Source organism: Apus apus, chromosome 11, assembly GCF_020740795.1.
Source record: "Apus apus isolate bApuApu2 chromosome 11, bApuApu2.pri.cur, whole genome shotgun sequence".
Taxonomy (NCBI): Eukaryota; Metazoa; Chordata; class Aves; order Apodiformes; family Apodidae; genus Apus; species Apus apus.
This window is the reverse complement of record NC_067292.1, coordinates 2,293,619-2,316,936: the sequence shown is the minus strand read 5'-3', so window position 1 is coordinate 2,316,936 and position 23,318 is coordinate 2,293,619. Positions and strand designations below refer to the sequence as shown.

Genomic DNA, 23,318 nt, shown 5'->3' with positions numbered 1-23,318 from the left:
GAAGTGGTGAATGCTGGAGAGGGGAGGATGGCTTGGGTGGTGGCTCCCCACATGCTTTTCCAGCACATCGTCCTGCTCTGCAGACACCTCCATGTGTCCCCAGGACATGTGGAAGTGGCACAAGCTGCTTTTCAGTGCTTCTAGGCTCCTTCCCTGGCAAGAAGTGGCAGATGACTGCCATGGCATGACATGCCTGCAGTCACATCTCCAGGGAGGAGTTTAGGAAGGCAGCCTGTAATCCTGCTGGCTGTGTTTGGTCCAGACACCACCAGACATTATTAATCCTTTGCAGCAGGTCAGCAGGGACCAGCAGCAGCCTATAAATGTGCTGCAGAACAGGAGAGACGGTCCCTTCCCTGAGCAGGTTCCAGTGTGAGGATATGGCAGAGGGATAGATGGATGGAGGTTCTTCAGGGGCTGACATCCAGACCCCCAAGAAGCTCCCCATGCAGCTGTTTTAACAACCTTAAAGAATCAGCATCTTAATTCTAAGCCTCAAATAGCACTGTACTTGGCCCTGGGGTGTTTTTAATCAATGGGTTGGGTGCTCCAGTCTTTCCCACCCACCACATTTGTGCCATAAACAGGAGCAGTTTGGTGCAGCTCCTGCTTGGAGCATCCTTGATCCTCCTAGAAGAGCTAGGATACCTGTCAGGGGAAGAGACTGAAACGTGCCTGCCCACTCCTCCAGCCCTGCATGAGTGTGGAGCACAGTGAGCCCTGGGGAGGGAAAAAAATATTTAAACCCCATTTTTGGTTGTATCAGTCATGGGGAACCTGCAGCAACATCACTGAAGCCTCTCCACCACTTTCAGTAACTCGGGAAGAGTAGGTCACATTCCCTCTCTCAGCAACTCCATTTATACAAATAAAACACTCACTAGATCAAAGACAACTTGTCAACACTTGAAAACAAGTGACAGGTCAGCTCTGGGAGCAGGGACCAGGCCTCTCACCTGGGCTCAAAGAGGTGACAGTGCCCAGACACCCCGCCCAGTTTGCATCCCCAGTTTGTGGCACACGAGGCAACGCCGGGCAGGTCCCAAGCCCTGTTTTCCATCTATAGGAGCCTGTCAGGAATGAATCTCCTCACCAAGCAGATGCTGGAAAATTAAAGGGAATTCAGAAAGCAGCAGGAAAAAAAAATAAAAATAAAAATTTACAATCATTAAAGGAGGTGGAGGGCCTGGTTTTGGAGGGAAAATAAGTCAGCTGAGCTATTTTTAATGCTGCCTGCACCAGGGTGGGTAGGAACAGGGGGTTAAAGTGCCTCAGCCGAGGGGAAGGGGAATCCAGCTGCCGAAGGATGCTGGCAGGAATGCTGCAGAGGGTGGGAGAGGGTGTCAGTCCTGAGTGAGAGGATGAAATGCCATCCAGCACAAGTGTCTGGGGAACCACCGGGAACGGGTGAGTGTGGGAAGACTCATGCAGAGTGAAAAAGATGCCCTGGTAAAGGTGTGGGGGGGGAGGGGGCCAGAGGCAGCACCCACAGCAAGCCCCCTGCCTGCCACTGCTCTTGGTGACAAACCGTGCCTGTTTTTACAGCCAGGGTTTTACACAAAATGTGTCTGTGGGGGGGTGAGAGTCTTCACTTTTTCACCCAAAGGCAAATATTTTTGGTTAATAAAAAGCAAACAACAGCTTTACATTGAGGCCTTCAGCCCCAGGGGCTCACGGGGCTGCACGCAGAGGTTGCTGCTGCCATCCACTGGGCTGGGGTCCCCCGTGGAGGGACACGGGGTAGAAGGAACCAACCTGGGGGTGACAGAGCACTGGGACAGGCTGCCCAGGGAGTTTGTGTTGTCTCCATCCCTGGAGACATTCCAAACCTGCCTGGAGGTGTTCCTGTGTGATCTGCTCTAGGGGATCCTGCTCTGGCAGGGGGCTGGACTAGGTGATCTCCAGAGGTCCCCTCCAACCTTCACCATTCTGTGATTCTGTGATAGCTGCTTTGGGGTGATGTATCCTAGGGGAACAAAGCTTCCCGTCCCTATTTGCAAACTGCCTGGGCAACCTGCAGGCTGAGGAGCAGTTCATGAACGTGTTATCCATGTGACATCCCCTCCTTCCCCAAGGAGCCCCAGATCCTCCATCGCAGCCAAAGGCGGTGGGAGCAAAGGGGCTTTTTGTGGGGGCAATGTGGGTCTCTCCATACCTGGTTCTGCTGCCCTAACGTGGTCCTTGTCTCTCCGGTTGCTTTGCAGGACCTCTCACTCCAGGGCCAAGGCAGAGGCAGCTGTGACGGCGGCTCAGAAAGCTCAGGAGGAAGCGCGGATCGCCAGGATCACTGCCAAAGAGTTTTCGCCTTCCTTCCAGCACAGGGAAAACGGTCAGTGTGTGGTGCCCTGCTCCCTGCTGCCCTGCTCCCCACTCCCCTGCTGCCCTGCTGCCCTGCTCCCTGCTGCCGTGCCCCACGGACACCCCTTTCACCCCACCCTGCTCCCTGCTCCCTGCTCTCTGCCCTGCTTAGACCCAAAAGCCCCAAAAATGACCCTGTGCAGGGGCTCAGTCTGTGCCCGCAGCTCCCGGTCCTCACTGGGACTCATGGGGTGGGAAACAAGCCAGTGACACCAGCGTTTGGAGGTTTTAGCACAAGGTTTTCAATTTTCCACACTTCCACCCTGTGCGGTTCTGTCATTTACTGGGAGATTAGAGACCCTGGCCCAGGCTGCCCAGGGAAGCTGTGGCTGCCCCATCCCTGGCAGTGTTGAAGGGCAGGTTGGATGGGGCTCGGAGCAGCCTGGGCTGGTGGGAGGTGTCCCTGCCCACACAGGGGGTTGGAACTGGATGGGCTTAAAGGTCCCTTCCAAAGCACCCAATTCCATGATTCTATGATCTTTGGTGTTTATTGCTGGTTTGTCCAAATTTTTGCTTGTTGACAAGAGGCTTGGGCTCAGCAAAGGCACAGGGAGGAGGAAGCTCCAGAGAAACCTTCAGGTTTGAACTAGATGATCTTTAAGGTTCCTTCCAACCCAAACCATTCCATGATTCTATGGCAGCTGTGGTCGAGCAGTGGTCTGCAGCCAGTGGGCACGTGGGGAGGATTCACCCCATGAAAGCTGCACCTGCCTGGGAGCAAGAGGGGCTGCCCTGAGTGGGAGTGTAAAACTCCAAGTCCCCACAGCCATAATTAACATAGTAATTAATATAGGTGAGTGGTTTTATTCATAAATTTTCCTGCACCAAGCCCTCATTAGGAGGCCTCTATCATTAGTTTCTCCCCTTTCCAGCTCTCTAAATGAAGATTACTCACTCGGCTTAATTGCTCCAGGGGCTGGTGCTGGTGACTCACGCCGGCGGGGCCCTTCCCCGAGCCCGGGGAAAAGGGATCGTTTCATCCTTTGGACCAAGCAGCCTGTGCTGAGTCCTCACTTCACCGCAGCACGGCGGCTGCGGGGGCAGCCCAGGGCCCAGCAGCCCGAGCCAGACGGGCTCTGAGGTCCAACTCCAGCCATGAACCTGCTGGAGCTGGCAGGAGGAGGAGGAGGGTACAGCAAAGCCCCCCTCTGAGCCACGGCCAGGTGTGGGTGGGCATTGCAGGGGGCTGAGCCCCGAGCATCTCCCTGCTTGCTGGGAGAAGGTGCAGCCTCTTCCAGCGCCCCTCAGCATTTCTCCTCCTGCAGAGGTCCAATTTGTATATCAGAGATCTGAGCTTTTTCACACGGCTGTGCAGTCCCAGGGGCTTCTTCAGCCCTGAGATATTCCTCATCTCCATTTCCACTTGCCAAGAGACTTTTTGCTGTTTTAAATCACCTCTTGAAAAGATATTTTTAGGTAATACATTTTTTACTAGCGTCTAGGCGGGGACGTGGTGCTTGACTTGTGTTGGGGCTTGCGTTTCTGGTGCTCATGTCTGGGTGGGTTGTGTGTGAGTGAAGAGCAGGGAAGGAGTTTCCACTTAGAGCACATTAAAAAACAAACACACCATCCCAGACATGTTGGGAAACCATGGGCCGAGTCAGGCAGATAATAGCTGTGAGCAGCTGTGCCGCCCCACAGACCCTGTAACCCCGGGCTGCTGGTGTTGAATATGCTCCTCTTCCTCAGCATCATGGGTGCTGGCTGTGCCCACCTTCCACAGCATCATCAGTGCTCTGTGCCCCCCACCTTGCCAGCCTCATGATGGTGTTTCTTGCCCACCTCAGTGTCAGCCTGGCAGGCCTCCTGACCTGGAGCAGCCCCCAGCTCAGCTCCTCTTTGAGCAGACACAACCTCCAGACCAGCAGCCACCAGCTTCAGCTCCATCAAACCCAGAAGCCCCTGGTCATGGCTGGCAGGCGGGTCAGCTAGACTGGAAAGTAACAGCAAAGTGACTCCCCCAAAGTGATGGCAGCAGGTCGGTGGCAGAGGGAGAAGCTCAGCACTGCTCCTGCATCTCCTGCATGGATCCTCAGGGTCAGCACAGTGCCTGGGGACACGTGCTTGGCTTTGAAGACACCACAGCCGGGCACAGCTGCCTCAGTCCTGCTGGAAATCCAGATCTGGTGCTCTGCATCCTCCTTGGTGCTCTCGCAACCGTTTTTCCAGGAACATCACGTGCTCTGCCACTAATTTTAGCTCATAATAATTGTTGCACATCCTGGCGTGTCGGAAGCCGCCCCGTGCAGCTGTCGAGTTTCTCCACAAGGAAACGCCTGCGTCCTCGCCAGGCTGTGGGGCTGGAGGGGTGGCTGTGCCCCTGCTTGTCCATGAGCCCCAGCCATGGGCTGCAAAACTCAGGGAGATCACCCACGGAGAGGAGGAATTAGCTCAGCTTGTTCCAGGTCTGGCAGAGAAAAGTTGAGGCCAAGCAGGCACTGGATGATGTGGTCTCCGGTGTGGGTTGCCAGGGTGAGGATGGTGGAGCATCCTTGGGCTCTCTTGTCTCCACTGGGGGGCTTGGAGGGCTGGGGAGGATTTGGGTTGGAGTGAGGGTGCTGGAGCAGCAGGTTTAGCCAGGCTGTGGCTGGTTGTGCCATTGGAGATTGACTTTGGGGTCTTCAGAGCTTTCAAGTCCCTGCACCTCCAGCCTGAGCTGTCCAGCTCCAGCCAAAGTCTTGGGTGAGCCCATTGTGGTAGCTGGCTTCACAGCTTTCTCACAGGAAGCCGTTCATTCCCTCCCTGCCTCAGTTTCCTATCTGTGATGGTGGCTGGAATGGGAACATCTCAACAACAGCCATAAAAATCAGTCTGTATTTCCCCCCAGGGGCAGTTATTCTGTATGAAAGCACAGAGGGTGGATCCCACCTTTCTCCTTCAACACAGCTCCCCAGTATAAGGATTGCTCAGGAGCCCCTGACAAATCCCAGGAGGTTCAGTTTCCCACAGACAAATAGAGGCACAGGGAACAAACTGAAACTGAACCATCTGAATATTGTCCCAAAACACAAACAGATTTTCTGTGGCAAATAATAATAATTTAAAGAAAATGGCAATCATTAGAAAACCAATTTCCCATTGAGAAATTGCTTCTGTAGGGAATTTTCAAGCAGCCTGGTGACTGTTTACCTCCCCTGCAAGTGCTTTGATGGGGACATCCATCCCCATGCTCCCAGCATCCCATGTGTATCCAGCCCACAGTGTGGTGGGACGTGGGGATGGCTGGGGGTGAAGGCACGTCCTGGTGGTAGCAGCTCCCTGAGAAGCTGCGAGAGAGAAAATTACTCAGCAGACGTGAAGAGATTGAAACAGGAGCTTCAGAGCATTTCTTTTTGAACCATGGTGAGAAGCTGAGTTCTTCCTTTCTGAGACTTGTTTCTTGTCTAGCCATAGCAATTGCAATTAGATGCATTTCAGGGGCATTAGGCAGTTAATACATTTATCAAATTATTCACACAATTTAGCATGGCTTGAGCTGGGAGCAGCTCTGGCTTGAGAGGCCAAAATGAGAATTAACCACTATTAGCTTGCACCCCCTTGAAATCATTTGGTGTTTCATCAGCTGTTAATAAGTCTCCTTCTCTGGAGACATTCAAAACCCGCCTGGACGCCTTCCTGTGTGATGCACTCTAGGTGACCCTGCTCTGGCAGGGGGGTTGGACTAGATGATCTTTCGAGGTCCCTTCCAACCCCTAGGATTCTATGATTCTATGAAGTGGCAGGTTTTTCTAACTGTTGGGAGAAGTGTCATGTCTCTTGCCAACTGGTTACCTCCAGCAGAAGATACTCAACTGCTCTCAAAGTCCCTGTCCCCAAGTCCCTGTTCCCAGGGAGACATTGTCTGGGGTGCAGTGCAGGGCACAGGCTGAGCCAGGTGCTGCCACTGGCCCCATCTCTGATTTCCCCTCTCATGCCCACGAACTGGGTTTGGAGCTGGTAGAATAAGGTGGTCAGATGGGTCCTCCAAGAGCCACGGTGGTGCCAGGTGGTTTCTAAAAGGTTGGTAGCCCTGGGGTTCCCAGCAGTGGAGAAACACACCCTTGGTGCAGAACGCCTGTCTTGGCAACTGGTGCTGCTCTGCAGGTGCTGCCTTGGTGTAAAACCAACGATGCCTTTTCTCTTGGTCTAGCAGCAAAAAGCTGCTGATTGTGTCCTGCTGCTGCTGCCCTGGTCCTGCCTTGCATTCTCCCTGCTGCCCAATGTTCTCAGCCCTGCCCTTTGAGACAAAAAACCTGGTGGGCTCCCACAGAATAGAAATAATCCTGTTGCCTTTCTCTCTCCCTCTCTCTTTTCTCTTAACGACTCCACAAAAAGGGCTCGAATGCCAGAGACCGAAGCGCCAGAACTCGAGTGATGACATTGAGGTCCTCTCCACTGGGACACCCCTCCAACAAGAGAGCCCCGAGCTGTACCGCAAAGGGACCACCCCATCCGACCTGACTCCAGATGACAGCCCGCTGCAGAGCTTCCCTGCCAGTCCCTCCTCCACACCTCCCCTGGGTCCTTCCTGCAGGAACAAGAGTGCCCACTTCTCCAGGCAGGTCTCGGTGGACGAAGAGAGGGGTGGGGAGATCCAGATGTTGCTGGAGGGACGTGGTGGGGATTACTTGCGCCCCAACAGCTGGGGTGAAGAGAAGGTCGGTGGGACGCGTGGCGTGAGAAGCGGGACGCTGCGCAGCGGTCAGCTCGGGTCAGCCTCTGTCCCTGAAGACTACAGAGGTAGGAGTGGAGGACACAAACATTCGGCCTCCAACCACAAGCAAAGAGAGAGGTGGACAGATTCCCCAGCCACGGTTTCATGGACTTCCCACCACAGGTCCCACAACCACAGCTCAGGGAGCTCCAAACTGCTTGAGCTGGATGAGGAGAAAATGAGCAATTATGAGATGGAGATGAAGCCCCTCATGAGGATGGATTCTTATATGCAAGAGGTTCACACCCAAAAAAGACACTATAGCAAAGGAGGACCCTGCAGGAGCATGGCTGATGATCACCGTGGGGAAGACCGGGGCTTCGGGGTTCAGAGACTGAGGTCTAAGTCCCAGAACAAAGAGAATTTCAGGCCAGCTTCCTCTGCTGAGCCCACAGTGCAGAAACTGGAAAACCTGAGATTTGGGGACAAAGCTGAACCTCGGCTACTAAGGTGGGACTTAACCTTCTCCCCACCACAGAAATCTTTACCTGTTGCACTAGAATCTGAAGAGGACAATGGGGATGCGCTCAAATCCAGTACGGTGAGTTGGCTACATTGTGTGTTGAGATCTGGCCGAGAAGCCCAGAGCAGACCCGGTGTGGAGCTGTGATGGAGCAGAAAGGGAGGTCACTCTGCTGGCAGAGCTGAACCCCAACCTACCTTGGGCTTGTGCCTTGAATCCCCCCCTTCTCCCATCCCGCATCAGAGCGTGTGCTGGAAGTTGGCGTGGGGTTTTCTCTGCAGGCTCTTGGTGGGAACTGCAGGTTTTTCACTGGAGGATGTGAGCACTAAGTTTGAGTTCATTTTGCAACCAAGCCCTGGGGCCAGCAATAAAACGAGGTTATTGCTGATCTTTGGAGCTGGTGGAAAAGCTGCAGGAGTAGGCAAGGTGCTGGTGATGCTTCCTTGTGCTTAGCTCATGGCAACAGAACTTCTTGCTGGCCCAAGAGCGTGGTGGAACCCTGTTGCAACATCAGGGCTTAAATTCTGGTACCTGGGACTTGTGCCAGGCTGCAGTGGCTCTGTCACTGCCACGATGTGATGGCACTGCCTGGTGAAGCAGTGGCCTTGTCACCATGCTCTACTGGAGATCTGGCCCAGGTGGAGGAGCAGGTGGAGGTCATGGAGCAGGAGCACAGCTTGTAGGACTTGGAGGAAAACCCTTTGTGAGACACCCAGTACTGGGCTCCTTGTTTCAGGAGGGACAAGGACATGTTGGGCATTAACAACTGGCTGCTGGGAAGATCTGGAGGGGTTCAGGCTGGAGAAGAGGAGACAGAGTGATCTTCAGACACATAAAGCAGCTGCTGCAAAGTGGAAGGGAATCATCTGTTCTTGATGAATAGAATTAATGGGCTTACATTCCAGCATCAGAGGCAGTGGTCACTCCTGAGCCATCACCAGTGAGTTGAGGGCTGGAATGAGTTGCCTGGGGAGGCAGGCCATGGTGGCTGAAAGGGAGGAGCAGGGCTAAGATCTGGTTGGACATCTGCAGCTCAGATGTAACTCAGACAGAGCCCCGGCGCAGGCTGGAGGGCACCCACACAGCATTTGAGAGGAGCTGAACACGGTGTGTCTGCTGGTGGCCTGCACTGTAGGCCACATCTTGCCTGTCCAGGAAAGAAAAGAGAGCTCCAAGGGAAGCCAGTCCTGAGCACACCCTGCTGAGCAAACAAGCAGGCACCGAGTCCAGACTGGGCTGTCGTACCTGGTGGGGCAGGTGCCTGTGAAGCACGAGGGAAATTACAGGCAGTGACAGGAACCCAAGAGAGGGGAAAAGCAGCAGCAGTAATTGCACAGACATCGGCCCCGTTGAGGTCTGTGGGACTCACAGATGCTCCAGCACCTTCGACAGCATGACCTCACGTGGCAGCAGGGAGCTGGGAGAGACATAGGTCCCAGAGGAGGAATGAAATCATCATTTCTTCTCAGGGAGATCACTGGCAGAAGCCATCCTGGTGTCTCTCCCCACCCAGCCCGAGCTGGGGGCAGGCAGAGCCCAGCTTGCACTCCAGAACACATGGACCTCCTGCCCAGCTCGGCCGGCAGCGCTGGGGGCAGGCAAAGGGCCCCTGATGCCATGGGACATTAATGGCCATTTTGGTTGAATCCTGGGCAATAAGGAAGGGGCACAGCCTGCCTGGAAAGGCACACAGAGAAGCCATTAGGATGCACATCATACTTTTTAAGTGCTGTAGCTGTGAAGCAGCATGTTCAGTTTTCTCACATTCATAACTGAGGGTGGAACAGATGGCGAAGGTTTGGGAGGAAGCTAATGTAATACAGAGGAAGAGATAATATGTGGATTTAAATAACCTACAATGCCAGCAACAATTTGTTCTAGCAAGACGTGCACCGTGCTCACAGGGTTTCATTCCATGTGGCCTGGCAGGGAGGGGTGTCATCAGGCAGGGGCAGGAGGAGAGGAACGGGAGGTGCAGTGATTTGTGTTCAGCCTCCTGCCTGACACTGACCTTGCCTGCAGCTGCCATCAAGGATCTCAAAGCATTGCAAACTTTGGCAAGCCTAGTGAGTCCCTGAGGAAGAGGAAGGGAGGGCTGAGGGGGAAGGATTTATCCCACATGCACCTCGTTCTCTGCACCCTCAGTGACACGGGGAGCTCGCATGCTTAGTCCTGCAAAACCCCTCTGCATCCTGCTCACGCTCCAGACCTTTTCACTCAGAGTGAAGGCTCCCCAACTTCCCCACAGCCCCATTTCTCAAGCTGGCCTGAAACACCCCAACACGCCATCCCTTCCCACTGCCAGCAGCTCACTGCCAGCGTGCAGGCGTGCACAGCTCCCGGGCCGGCTGTGCGCACGCGTGTGCCCGCACGCCTGTGTGTGCACACGTGTGTGTGCTCACGTGTGTGTGCCCACGCTGCTGCAGCCTGCCTGCCAGCCGGCTTCCCAGTGATCTGCAGCTCTGCCATCTGTGAAGCTGCTCGCTGGAAAGGGCATTTCTCCTCTCCCAGGCAGCTGGGCTTTTTCACAAAGGTGCCTGCCCAGGAAGGGGAAGGATGCTCTCAGCTGAAGAGGGCTGTTTCTGCCCTACCTGGAGTATCCCTGCAGTGAGCTGAGGTCACTCTCACAGGTCAGTTTGCTTTAAAAATAATCTGCCTTAAACCAGCTCCACATACACCCATCAGTGAGCCCAGTGAGTTGGCTCTGCACTGGAGTACCAGCCCCAGCTTCAGGAGCAAGCACACCTCTGGCAGCGCTCACAGGAGCAGGATAGGATGCAGGTCTTGCAAAAATGCAGCCTGAAAGTGATCATCTCTCTCTCCTCACCTCTTGATTTCTGCCACAGAAATGAGGCTGGAACAGCTGGGACATCCCTTGGTGTCCAACCTCTGGCAGTGTGGGCTCAGATGAGGATGCAGACCTCCGTAGAGGACTCAAAGGTATAGGTTGCTATATGAGCTGCAGGAACTTATTTCTTCTTGGCTATTTTTGACCAGTTCCTTAAAAAGAGGCTCCCAGAACCTCCCTTCATTGGGACTGCACATCAGTAATTGAAAATTGCTCTTATAAAGGTCATTTCTTGAGGCCACTGCACAATAACATCGATGAAATTCAGTGCTGCTTGGTGTTTGCTATCAGGGGATGTTGGGGTTTCAGGGTCATCAAGCCAGCACTACAGTCCTATAAACACTTTAAAATTACATTCAAAGCCACCTGATTTTTCTGTGTCTCTGTGTGCACTGACCCCTGCACACACAGAACAAACTCACATCAATTGCCATTGCTCAGGCAGATGAAAACAGAAACCAACGTGCTGGGACCAGTGTCGGTGCTGTGGGATTAAGGGACTTGGATGAACGTCACCATGTCTTCTGGCCTTAAAGGCCCATGAGGTGCAAAGCTCAAGCCTGTCCCTCAGTGCTTCACAGGTTCCTAGAGCCTTTGAGAAGTTCTAAAATGGGAAAGGAAAAAAGAAATTGTTGAGACCCTGGAAGGAGAAAGAGGCTTTCTAAATGCCAGCAACTCTTTTGTGCATCAGCACAAAACACAACCCTAAAAATGGGTTGGGGGGAAAAAAACCACACCAAACATCTCCTTTTCTGCAGGTGCTGAACATCTGCAGCTTCTAAAAGGGAAAAAAGTGTTGTAGGCACAGAGGTCCTCAGCATGCCTGTGAGAAGGGCCAGTGCTCAAGCACAAAAGGAGCTTGATTCATCTTCCTGTCCTCATTTAACATGAGCAATCACGGGTGTTTAGATGAAGACTTCTAGGGACATGTTGTTGTCTCACTAAAGGCACTCTGGAGATGTCAGCAGGCTCGAGCCTTGGCCCTTTAAAATCCCCCTGTCTCATCTCACTGAGAAAGCCTGAAAGCAGGGCAGCAGCCAAAAAAAACCCACCCCAGCCAGCCCTGACATTTTCTTCCATTCTCACATGCTACCGGATAAAATCTCCGTGCTCTCAGCTGTTTGCTGTCGGCACCAGTTCTCACTGCAAACAAACCAGGGGAAACATTCACAGAAAATGGGGTTTGCAAGACATCTGCTGGGTTAGGGATCTCAGAGAGTCCCCTTGTCACCTCCAGGTACCCACCAGGGAGGCAGGGAGGGATTCCAGCAGCTGCAACATCTTCCTTGTTTGCTTGCTGGGCGAGGGGAGGATTTTCCATCAAATTATTCTGAGCAGGTTTTGCTGTCGCTGGGGAAAGAGAGGAGGAGGCAGCCAATCTGCAGGCAGAGCAGGGCTGTGCTGGAGCACACTGTGCTGCCAGAGCTGGAGCCTGGGCTGAGGGAGGGTTCCCAGGCTGGGGGCTCAGCTCCAGCTTCAATGGAGCAAGGTGGGGGGGACAGAGCATGGCAACTTGTCCCCAGAATGGCAGCTCCCTGACGAGGCAGGCTATGGATGCTCCCCTTTCCAGTGGCTGCAAGGCTATTCTTGAAGGGACTGACCTCAAGGTGGAGTATTGTCGTCAGAAAAGTTAGGCACCTTTGGCCCTCAGAGGTGTAAAAGGAGATAAAAATAAGAGCTGGCTGTTTGTTCTGTCCCAAAGGGCTCCCCTGGTTTCAATGGGGAAGCTTCATCTCCATCTCAGTCCAGGCTCCATGCCTTGCACCGAGATGCTCCCATCTATCTGCCTTTGGACCAGCCTGCTGGGAAAGGTGTCTGGGAACTTTTTTGTGTTTATCCTCCTTGGGACTAAATCCTGTGGCTTATCCCCATGATATTCTCAGTCTTCCCAGTCCAGGTTTTGCCCTGATTTTCTTTTCCCCATTGGGAGCCTTCCTCAAATCTCTAACCACAGGCGTGTCCGGCTTTTCCTTATTTCTCTCATCTCAACCAAACACATTCAGACTCCAATTCCAGATGTCTGGGGCATCACACACATCCTTACAAGCATAAGCTATGGATACAAGCCAATAAGGAGGATCAGTCCTGCAGACAGCCCCTTGCCATCCCACCTCGGCCAGGTCTGAGCATCACCACAGCACACAAGCAGAGCAAACATTTTGGGGGTTGTCTCTTTTTAAAACAAATAACAATGGAAGCTGCTCTTCCTCTGATCTCTTTCATGTACAGACATTGCAGGCATTACTTGCAACAACACGAGGTAAATAACGTTCAGAGGGAAATGTGACGTTGACCTCAACAGGGTCCTTTTAAAACCCTTTTCATCTCCGGGGCCCTTTGATGTGCTAGAAGAGATCACCTCACTGACTTGGCTTCTGTCATCCTGGATTCATTTTAGGTTTTGAGCCCAACTCCACCTCTTTTTCTAGCGTGGAAAAAGTTGGGGTCAAATGCCAGCTTTCGACCACCTGAGAACCAGAAAACCTTGCAGACAGACATACAGCTCCAACTGTCCAGCTTGCTCCTGGCTCCACAGGCACCTCTAAGATGAGGACAGAGCCAGAGGTGACAAAAGAAGGTCATTGAGAATCTTGGGACAAATCCTTGCATTCACTTTAACCCCCTTTTTCTGCAGAAGCAGGTTTTTCCGTCCCACCCCACCCACTGTCAAGCCCCTGTTGCTGTTACACGGGCACATCCAGCATCTCCTGGGCTGCCTTCCTCCAGTTCCAGGAGATTCTGTAATACACTGGAGAAGGCCAAGCAAATCCCTTCTGTTTCCTTTGCTAAATGCTCCTTAACCATTTCTCAGCAGCCTGTTCCTGGCAATTATGTGACAATTCAGCACAAATGTCAAGGAGCTGCAAAGTTTTCAGCACTTTCTGCAGCGCTGAGGCTGGAAAACAATGCCTATATATTTTTTTGCTGATCCAAGTCCTTAGTAATTACACTTAATAGATCCCAGAGGGATTCCTAGGTAACCTGCACTATGGTTTCCATGGCAGAGAGACAGAGCTTGTACCCTGCGATAACAGATCATAATGGGTTGTTAATGCTTAAATTAATTATGCTACAACTGTATTTGTAAACCAGCTGTCCCTTGTATTCCTGGTAAGACCCTTGGGTTGCTACACTGCATTTAAAGGATAAAAACAAACAAAATGGAGTGTCAGCAATGGTGGGGCTCCAGCAGGGGTGCAGTGTGCCAAAACCCACAGGCTGGATGAAACCTTCACTCCCTACTTCTGCAGCTACAATTACCATTACTATTCCTGTGCCATAACAAGTGTTTTTTACGTTTTAGTGTTTCCTTGGGTTTGGGTCTATTTTTCAGCTCTCTAAACTTTGGAGGAAATCTTAAAAGCCCTTGGAGGCTATCCCTGTAGATACAGAAGGACCCTCTTACCTTGCTGATAACTTGCCCACCCTTGGCAGGTGTTTTCCTCCTCCTATGTAGGACTCCAGAGACGACTTCTTATAAAGAATAAAAACCAAAAATCCCAGCCCCAGAGCTGTCTTGTTTTGCTGATGAAATTTGCATCACCCAGGATACTGGATGGTGCTTAGGCACCCCGGAGCTCGTTTTAATTTTTCCTTTCCTGGAGCCAGGCCGGTAACCATTCTGGGTGGAATTCATCTCACGTCACTTGGTCTACAGACAGCCTAGATGGTTTAGTACAGACTAGATGTCTAACATTTAGACAGCCAAAATTGGGTGAGAGGATGCTGCCAACTGGCGTCTGCTTCCCAGGAAAGGAGGTTCTGGACTTGCGGGCGCTGGGAGGCAGCGCGGCTCCCACAGCCGAGCCCCGGCTCCTGGATGACAGGCAGGGTGGTTTGAACTAATCTCTGCAGTTCCTGGCAGCCTGCTTTAGCACTGCTATTTCAGGGCGAAAGAGAGTGTTGTAGATTTTTTAAATAAATAAATAAAGAGGAAAAAAATAAAAAAAGAGCAGCTTTGCAGGCTGCTCGCTGGCTGTGACACACCAACCCCAGGCTTGGAAAATCAGCGCAACCTCTGGCTTTCTAGCTGGCCTCAGGGATTTCTTTGGGCTTTTCTAAGTCTCCATAAGGCCAAAGATGAGAGAAAGCACCAACGAACCACTACAGCAACATGCAAAGCTGCAAATCAAGGGCTGTGGCTCTTCTTTCTAAAGGTGGGTAGCTCACCATACAGAGGGCTGGCACGTGGCACGGAGAGTTGTAAAAGCTGCTGGTTCTAAAATGCTGGCTGTCGCTGCAGTAAAAGGGAGTTCACTGACCTGTTGCCAGGCTGGACTCAGGAAAACATCTCTTCCAAAGCACAAATCCAGAAGTGATTCATCTTCTTCCTGGGCACTGAGCAAGAGTCACTTCTTAGAAACAGATGACACATATCCCCGGACATCCCTGTCATCAAAAGGGAGAAAGGCAAGTGTTTCCTCTGAGCAGAGGTTAAGGCAGAAAGACCTCACCAGTTAGAAATAAGCCAGATAGAAGCATTTAGAAGTGCAGCAGGATTTGTAATTGGAGCTAAAACAGAAGCCTCAGAGTCACAAAGCTGCTTATCCACCAGCTGCCACAGGCAGGACTGCAGCCCCTGCCAAGATCTGCGTCTCACCGGGGGGAGCGGCCGTACCTGCCACTGCTCCATGGAGAGCCCTTGTTGGGGTCAACACAGGGAAAAGGGTGTTAAAAAGAGGGAACTGTCACAAGGAAGCAGAATTTGTAGGTTGCCAGAGTTGAGCTGTTCTGTTTGCAGAGACCCCTCCCTGGTCATCCTATTTCTGGGATGTTTTTGCTGGCAACCATGGAAGACCCTGCATATGCGGTAGCAAAGTGAGCATTTTTTCCTGCCTCTGTATTGAATAGGGGATGCAAGATGCAAATAGGTGCAGGATGAACTAGGGAGCTGAGGAAAATATCCCTGCACAGTAATCTAGTTCCTGCTGATGCAGGCAGGTAGGTGCATGTTGCGTAGCTTGTTCAGTCTCCTCAGTTTTCTGTCTGAGAGCACAACTCTGAGGAGCAAGTGTATAAATGAAGGGTGTGCTCCCCTCCCTGGGCATCATCCCATCAGCATCCTCTGACAAAAGGTTGTGATTTCCAACAGGTCCATCCCAAAGTGTCCCTGTTTGTGAGGGAATGCTCAAAGAGCAGGCAATCAAGAAGCAGCCAGTCCTACGCTCTGTGCCTTTTGTCAGGGAGGAGAAACAGCCTCCGGATTATCCCAGGCTCTTGTCAGCTGGTGTGCAACTGTGCCTCCTTCATGGCACTGAAAGGATCTGGCAGTCTGGGCAGAGCAGGGGCAGAAATGGTGGCTGCTGCTTTGGCAGAGGGAATGAAAGGGCAAGTGGACCAAGGCTGCAAGTGCGAGCGAGAGCAGTTTAAATCCTCCCTTGGCTGCGAGGTGGAGGGAACCAAATGCATTTTGTGTCTCTGTGGTGCCCTGCCAACAGCAACAATGACAGGGATAATCACTTGCAATCTGTTATTATATTAACACGAGCTCAAAAATCGTAAAACCCACTAATCTTTTGAAATGAAGCTAAACCCCCCAAATGTAAATAACACACCAAGCGTCGCAGCGCTTGGCAGCAGCAAGGCTGGGTTGTGGGGAGTGGGGAGGAGGGGCAACGGGGGAAAGGGGGTGGTTTCTGCCTCTGAAAGGCTTTGCCTGGTGCAGGTGGAGAGATTTGCTGGAAGCAGTCAGGCGTGGATACCTGCCTGCCAGGAGAGGCTCTCTGCAATCCCTCCGTTTGCTTGGCTTCCTTTGACCCTGTTGCTAAGCTACAAATATGCCTTTCCAGCAAGCTCCAGCATCCTCGCTCCCACCCACTCCCAAACCAGAACTGAATCAGCCTGCTCAGGAGAGAAATGATCTCTGGCCAGCAAGGAGCTTTACTTTTTTGATTTTTCCAGCAGCTCTGCAGAGGGGTACAAGGACTTGCCTAGAAAGGGTGCCCACCCCTGCCCCATGCCAACCCAAGAGCCACGGGAGCTTGGTTGAGTGCACAGGAGCAGAGAGGGAAAACATCTCTGCCATTCCAGGCGGTTAAAGCTGGCACAGCTCAGTTGCAGCAAGAATAGACAAGGATACCAGCTACTCCAAGAAATAGCTACCACCTACCTGCACACACGCTTGCTCACCCTGATGCAAACCACGTTAACACTTTAGGACAGCAAATGTTTTTCTGGCAGGGATGAGGTGTCAGGGTGGATGTTTTTCTGACCGGTGATCTGCAGAAGGATGCGTTGGCGTGTTGTCTGCAGTCCTGAGGCTGAGGGGTCTCTTCCCATCATTCCTGGGATGCTAGTAGGGTCCCACGTCCTCGTCAGGTCCAGCACAAGTTGTCAGGGATGCCTTTCTGCTCAGTGGAAAGTGATGGGTCCTTCTGGGGTGCCCTTCAGCCCAGCCCACAGTGGGGGGCTGACATGGGTCAGCTGCGACGCGAGTCACTGCAGTGGTTTCCACGTTGTCCCCAAAAGCTTAATTTGGTCTGTAAGAACCTCAGAAAAGGTTATTAGAGCTTTCCCAGAATGTTGCCTCAACACAGACCACCAGCAGCTTCTGTTGTTACTGGGATACCTGTACAAGCCGTCATGTTTACTGGGAAATGTCCTCTGAAGACTCCTCCAAACCACCCCCAAACAAGTGCATGGTACAGCACAACCTCTTCTCCCCTTTTTCCTTGACCACCTCGAGTAAGCAACTGATAGGTCAAATTTCCTGTGTGCACAACATGGGGGAGTCCATAAGCAACTGCTGGCTTCATCAGTGGGTCCCATAGGTGCTTGGCAGGCACTGGGTCTGGGGCTCACCTTGGGACTTACATACCATTTAAACAGAGACTGGCCCAAGGCTTGCAGGTGTGTTGAGGCAGATGGATGGAAAGTAAGTGTTGAAGTGACTCACAAAAGCTGGAGTCCAACAGCTTTGCTCTCACCCAGGCATAAGAGGGACAGTGCCACCAGGGATGCTGTGGGCCCCAGGGATGCCTTGGGCTATGGGTGAGCGTGGGGAGGGAGCAAAGGGGCTCCTGGCACAGCCAGGAGATGGATTTTCTTTGCCTTTGGAGAATCAAGGACTGCATGAGGAGGACATTGTGCTTCAGTGAAAGACCTCAGGGTGACCTGTTTATTGTCACAGGGAGTGAGGCAATAGCCCTGGCTTTAGTCCCTTGCTCCTGCTGTTTGCTCACCTTGAAAGGGAGGATCCTTATCCACACCTTCCTCACCAAGGCAGCAACCTGCAAAAATTCAGCCAGGGTTACCAGGAGCTTTGGGATCATTTGCTGCGGGTTGTGAATCTGCTGCCTGGGGTGTGCTCCCCTGCAGACCTGCCTGCTCTGCAGTGCCCAACCCCTGCTGCAGGGCAACCTTAGACAGAGTTCCAGGGCACCTTCTAACTCCTCTCCTTCTCTTTCTCTTCCAGGGCTCAGCTCCCATCTTGGTAGTCATGGTGATCTTACTAAATATTGGAGTCGCCATTTTGTTTATTAACTTTTTCATCTAATTCAAGACTGTCTTGTTTGCAAAAATAACAGTTACATGTATGAATGGGGGAAATAAAAACAACAAAACAAACAGCAACCAAACACAACAACAAAAAAAGGGAAAAATCATAACTCGAACTGTCCTATGACAATTTCCAAGTCTTTTCACAGAAGAACAACAAACAATCGAGTCTCACTCACAGTTTGCCTTTTTTCCTGGGTAATGTTTTTTGGATTTTAGCCAAAATTCTTTGCTTGTATAACACTATGCTGTGTGGCATGGCAAAATGCTATCAACACTCTGCCCCCCCAACACTGGAAAGGATGAGAAGGAATCCCAACAAAATAAAACCTCATTTCCCTTTCCCTCACCCCCTAAAAAAATTATATTCATAATAACAGTAATGAAGCCCAAAATGGAGACTAGATGAGGGGACTGTGGGGAGAGGCTGTTTGAAGTGTGTATGGGTCCAGGGTGCTCCAGGCTGAGTTTCCCTGGGAAATCCACAACAGCTTTAACGACAAATGGGAGAGAAAAGCAAAATCAGGCACCTGGTACTTTTTTTCCTTCTCCCGTAGCAAATGGAGAAATGTTGCTGTTAGAAGGAGGAGAGGAGGAGCATGGGGAAGGCATGAACCATGCCCAGGTGTGAAAGATGGGAGAAGGGCAATGGGCCCCATTTTGTTATTTGTTTTTTAAAACAAAGCAGCAATTGGTGTTGTGCTCAATTTCTTGGGGCGGGGGGCTAGTAGGGAACACAAGGTGTGAGCGGCAGCCCCACCACCCTCCTGCCTTCACTCCTCCTCCCCAGGCTGCTCACTGCCCCATGGCAAGGCTGGAAAACCACCCAGTGCTATTTTTGACAGCCAATTTCTCCTGGGGAAAACGTGTACCCAGATTCCCCCAAAAAAACTTGCAGGCACCTTCAGCAACATGAATTGAGTAGCTGCTGGTCATTGTGCCATGCTTGCCTTGGGCATCCCAACCCAAGCACAAGGGTGCACAGAGATGCAGCCAGGTGGGGAGGGACTGGGGAGAGAGGGCTCCATTCTGATCCACTTAGGGTAGCAAGAAAACAAAGCAAGAGAAGATAAAACTGTTTCTCAAAGGCATCTGGGGAGGAGCACTGGAGCATGTGAGAGAGGAGGGAGAGGGTGGTGGGTTTGTCTCTTACATCTTGCTGTGGACTGTTTCAGACATCATGCTTGGGCTCTGAGCATGTAGTATTTTGCACTTTGTAATGCAGGATGTATATTCCAGCTTCCAACATGTCCCTGTAAAAAAAAAAAAAAAAAAAAAAAAGAAAAAAAAAGAAAGAAAAAAGAAAAAAACAACAACCAAACATCATTGGCAATGGCAGCCTCTAAGGATGTATTATTTTACTTATTTTTTTCTATGTTGCTTAATTTGTTGGTTTATACCATCTTTGTAATATGCCTGCCTTGATTTTTCTCCCCTTCCCTCTCCCCACTGATAAGATGCATACTCATTAAAGATGCCGTATCCCTGTTCTGAGCTGTTATGGTCCCAATCCCAGGAGTGTGGTCTTAGCTCAATTGCTTGGAAATGGCTGACGTCCCCTTGCTTTAAAAAAACAAACCACAACAAAACAACGAGAAAACCAAACAAGAGAAAAGACTGTGCTGTTTCCTCCCCTCCCCACGCCGTGGAGCCCGGCTTTGCCGGGGATCCACCCCCACCAGCTGCGCTTCAAGTGGCTTGTTTGGGATTTGGTACATCCAGGGACCAAATTCCACCCTCAGTTCTACCCACTGCAGCTCCGTTCCACAGGAGAAGAGGTGCCAGTGTGGCAGCAACCCGAGGGTGGGATAAAACCCTTACACAGGTACAATTGGGATGGGGCAGGGGGTGGGGAAGGAGGGGGAAAAAATCCTCCTCGCCTTTTTCAGACAGAGTTGTTGGGTACAGTCCTGACTTGTGGACTCAGCTTTGCTTTGCTTCTGTTTTAGCTGTTTCTCTGCTACCTTTTCAGCAGATTTCTTATTACACTGCACTGGATTGCTATATTTTTAACCAGAAATAAACTAAGGACTAGAGCATGTGCCAGTTAAATTCAGTTCTTTTCCTTACATGGTCTTATTCCCTCCTGTCGCAGTTTTCCTTCCTCCTTTCCTTCCTTTCCCTTCTCAGCCAGAGGGCACTGGGTGGACAAGCTAAATGTTAACTGAAGGCAGCCAGACCCCAGGAACTTTTTTATTCCATTTTCCACAGTAACCATCCCTTGTCTTTATACCTCTTCCTTTCTTGTTTGTTGTGGGTTTTTTGGCTTTTCTTTTTTGGGCCTTAGTCATCTTTTCTTACTCTTGGATGTTGCTGCCTACTTGAAATGAACCAAATGACAAGATATTGTGATTGCAGCCCTAGGACCTGATCCATGTGTTTTGTAATTCTGGCTGCAACTCTTTGTCAAGCCTCTCCAGGATTTGTTTTTGTACATCCAAGTACATGGTACAAAGGTCCTCCCAGGAGCAGGTTAAACAGAGACATGCGAACATGGTATAATAATTTATATATAAACAGCACAAAAATGCCTTTCCTTATCAATCAAGTGATTTCATGACTAGCTTTTTCACCCTGGTGACAACCTAGTTATTCCTCCTCTTGCCCAGGTACCAGCAGTTGTGTACAGACACAAATGCTACTTGGGTTCTCCATCTCTGCTCCAGAGGATAAAACCTCTGTGGAGCTGAGGGTTTGCTCAGCATGAGAGAGAGCCAAAGACTAATATTAATTGGCTCCCAAACCATGTGTTTAAAAATAACGATTCTTTTATTAATCATGGGGAGCTGAGCAATTTATCTTAGTTCTGGGCTTTTCACATTTGCCCAAGGCCAGAAATATTCTTGAGAAGTAGCCCAGAGAGAGAGGTAATTCAGGATATTTCCCTGTCTTATGAGCCCAGGATTCATGCATATCTACCTAAGGCACATTAAAATGTCTATCATCGTGGCATATAAATCTATGTAAATTGTCCATATCTGCTGGTTTATGTCCACACTGAGAGATGCATGAGAACAGCTGAAGGTTCATTTCATCTTTTTTAGGCTGCAATGGTTATTTTTATGTTCCTGCAGAACAAGCAGCACCTGAAACCCAAGGAGGGGCTGGGGCTCAAGGATCCAGCCCTCCTCCTGCATGGCTGTAAAAGCCATTGGCAAAAAGCCATGTGTCCCTCCTTGGGGACACAGGGAGGACCAGACCTTACCTGTGTGAGTGATGGGCTGGTTTGACACCACATCTTTGGGGAAGGCAAAAAGGAACACAAAAATCCTCCACCTGCTTGTGCCACAGCAGCTTCTCACCAGCCCATCTGGCGTCTGGTTTGCTTGTACCTGAGACCTAGATTCTCCAAGCAGGTTGGGACTCTCCAGGGCCTGATCTTTCAGAACTACTGAGCTGCTGCAGCACTTACAATCCTCATCATCTGCCTGCTCCCTTTTGCCCCCTATTTGGGTACTCTGTGGACAGCACTGATACTCTGTCAAGGCTCAGGCTCTTAGACATTTGTTTGAACACAAGGACACCAAGACCCAAACCCTTACCTCCTCCATAAGAGCAGTCGGGCCAACAGCTGTTTCCCAGCAGCAGCCAAATCCTTTGGTATGTTCCCATTCCCACTTCCCCATCACTGGAAGACCTGCATTGTTAGGAACATGTGTGTCCTTAGTCTTTCTGTCTTGCTGACAGACATAACATGCTCAGGGCTGTTTAGTAGTGGTGGGACTCACCCATGGTGCTGCTGGAGCAAGAAAGCAGAAGTTTTGCTGATACAAACCGGCTGGTGAATGAACCCAAACTCTCTCCAAGGCAAAAGAGGAAGGGATGGATCAGCCCAGAGCATGACAAGTTTGACAAGCAATTTGCCAGCAGAAAGGTTTGGGACTGGTTTATCTCCAGTAGCCACTACAGCAGGTAGGCAGTGCTGAAGGGAGACCAGCAACTCACCCTGACTGAACCAAGCCTTCACTATGAGCAAAAATCCCCTGAGCAGTGGCAGGAACATCCTTCCATCTACAGACATTTATCTCTGGGTCAGCCCAATCACCCTCTCTGATAAATTCTCCTGCAAAGTTAATTCCCTTCCACACCCCACCCACACCAAAACACACACTGATGTGCACAAGAAACCATCTCATGTGCCACAAGCTAAGCTTGAGTTAGACATGAAGCCACTAACCTTCTACTGTGGCCTTTGTTGTGCAACCCCCAAAGTCAAATGCACTTCTGCTGGAACCCTCTTTTTCCCTTCCTAGCTGTGCATTTAAATGTAATAGAAAAATCCAATTTCACTGTGTTACTTACAGTGCAACTACAGCATGTGTGGCCCAAAAAAGAGGGATTACTGAACACATTTTCCTCAAGGAGTGAGTTAAAAAAAAGTTACTTTCAGTCTTGTCTTTTAGCTGAAAAATACAAAAAAACAAAACAAAACAAAAAAACCCAACAAAAACCATGACCAAACCAACAGTTTGATTGTTTCCAGCTATAATAATATACTGAGGTCTTTTTTCTCCAATGTATATGTTTACACATTCATCCCTTTACAATGAGATGGGCAAAAGCCATTGTCTGATGGATGCCAAAGGGGTAATTGAATTTTTTCTGGGTGTTCGTACATTTAAAAAAGTACAAGCTGTTCTTCCTACGTGTCAGACAAGAACAACTACTCTTATGACAGACACTGCTGGAGCTTCTCCATTCCTAGTTTTCCACCAAGTTCTCACCCTGGCCCTTCTCCTGGGTACCATTTTGGGCAGGCCACTTCACCAATGGGTCTGCCTGCAAAAATCTTACCTTCCTCTTTAGGTGCTTTTAGACCCAAAAAAAGAAAAACAACCAGATATCTGAATCTGCAACCCCGAACAGGCTTCAGGGGACTTCCAGCCCGTGCTCAGAGGAGCAAGGCAACATTACAGTTTGATATCAAAGCATCATAGTTTGCATTTCTTAAGGCTGTGGCAGACCCCATCACATTCTGACCTCCTCTGTAGGCACTTAATGCAGCAGTAATAATCAGTTACCCTTGCTTAGGTGAGAAGTTTTACCTTTTTTTTGGAGGTTTTGTTCGCTCCACCAACACGTGGCAGCTTCCAAGGCTTTCCCCCTTCTTGGGAGGAACTGAACCAAGCTGCACGCCCAGGTCAGCCCAACCTCTCAGCAGAGCAATGAAAGCCCTGGGAAGCCAACATCTCCCCTGCAAGCCACCCCAAAGCCTCCTGTTCCCCAACCCTGTCAGGCAGGCAGTGTGGTCCCCACAGCCACAGGACAGTTGGCTCATCCTGACTCACAGGGTCCTTGGAAGTGTGTCTCTTCCAGTCGATGCATTCTCCAGTCACACTTAGCTTGGCACTGAGCACAACTAGGACTACATTCCAGAGCCCTTGAGAAAAAGATGAAAGGAAAAACCTCAGATCACTGTTTCACACACTCCAGCTCACCCGATGCCTCTGGGTCCCTCA

General features: G+C 50.8%; 1 protein-coding gene across 1 annotated transcript in view; it reads left to right on the top strand.

Annotated features, from left to right (window-relative positions):
• Positions 1-19,695, top strand: part of JPH3 (junctophilin 3) — a 53,038-nt gene extending 33,343 nt beyond the window's left edge. Inside the window, exons 3-5 of the mRNA XM_051629596.1 lie at positions 2,205-2,329; positions 6,673-7,592; positions 17,777-19,695. Coding sequence (XP_051485556.1) covers positions 2,205-2,329; positions 6,673-7,592; positions 17,777-17,857 — 1,126 coding nt within the window. The 3' untranslated portion in view covers positions 17,858-19,695. The remainder of the gene's footprint in view (positions 1-2,204; positions 2,330-6,672; positions 7,593-17,776) is intronic.
• Positions 19,696-23,318: the final 3,623 nt, after the last annotated feature.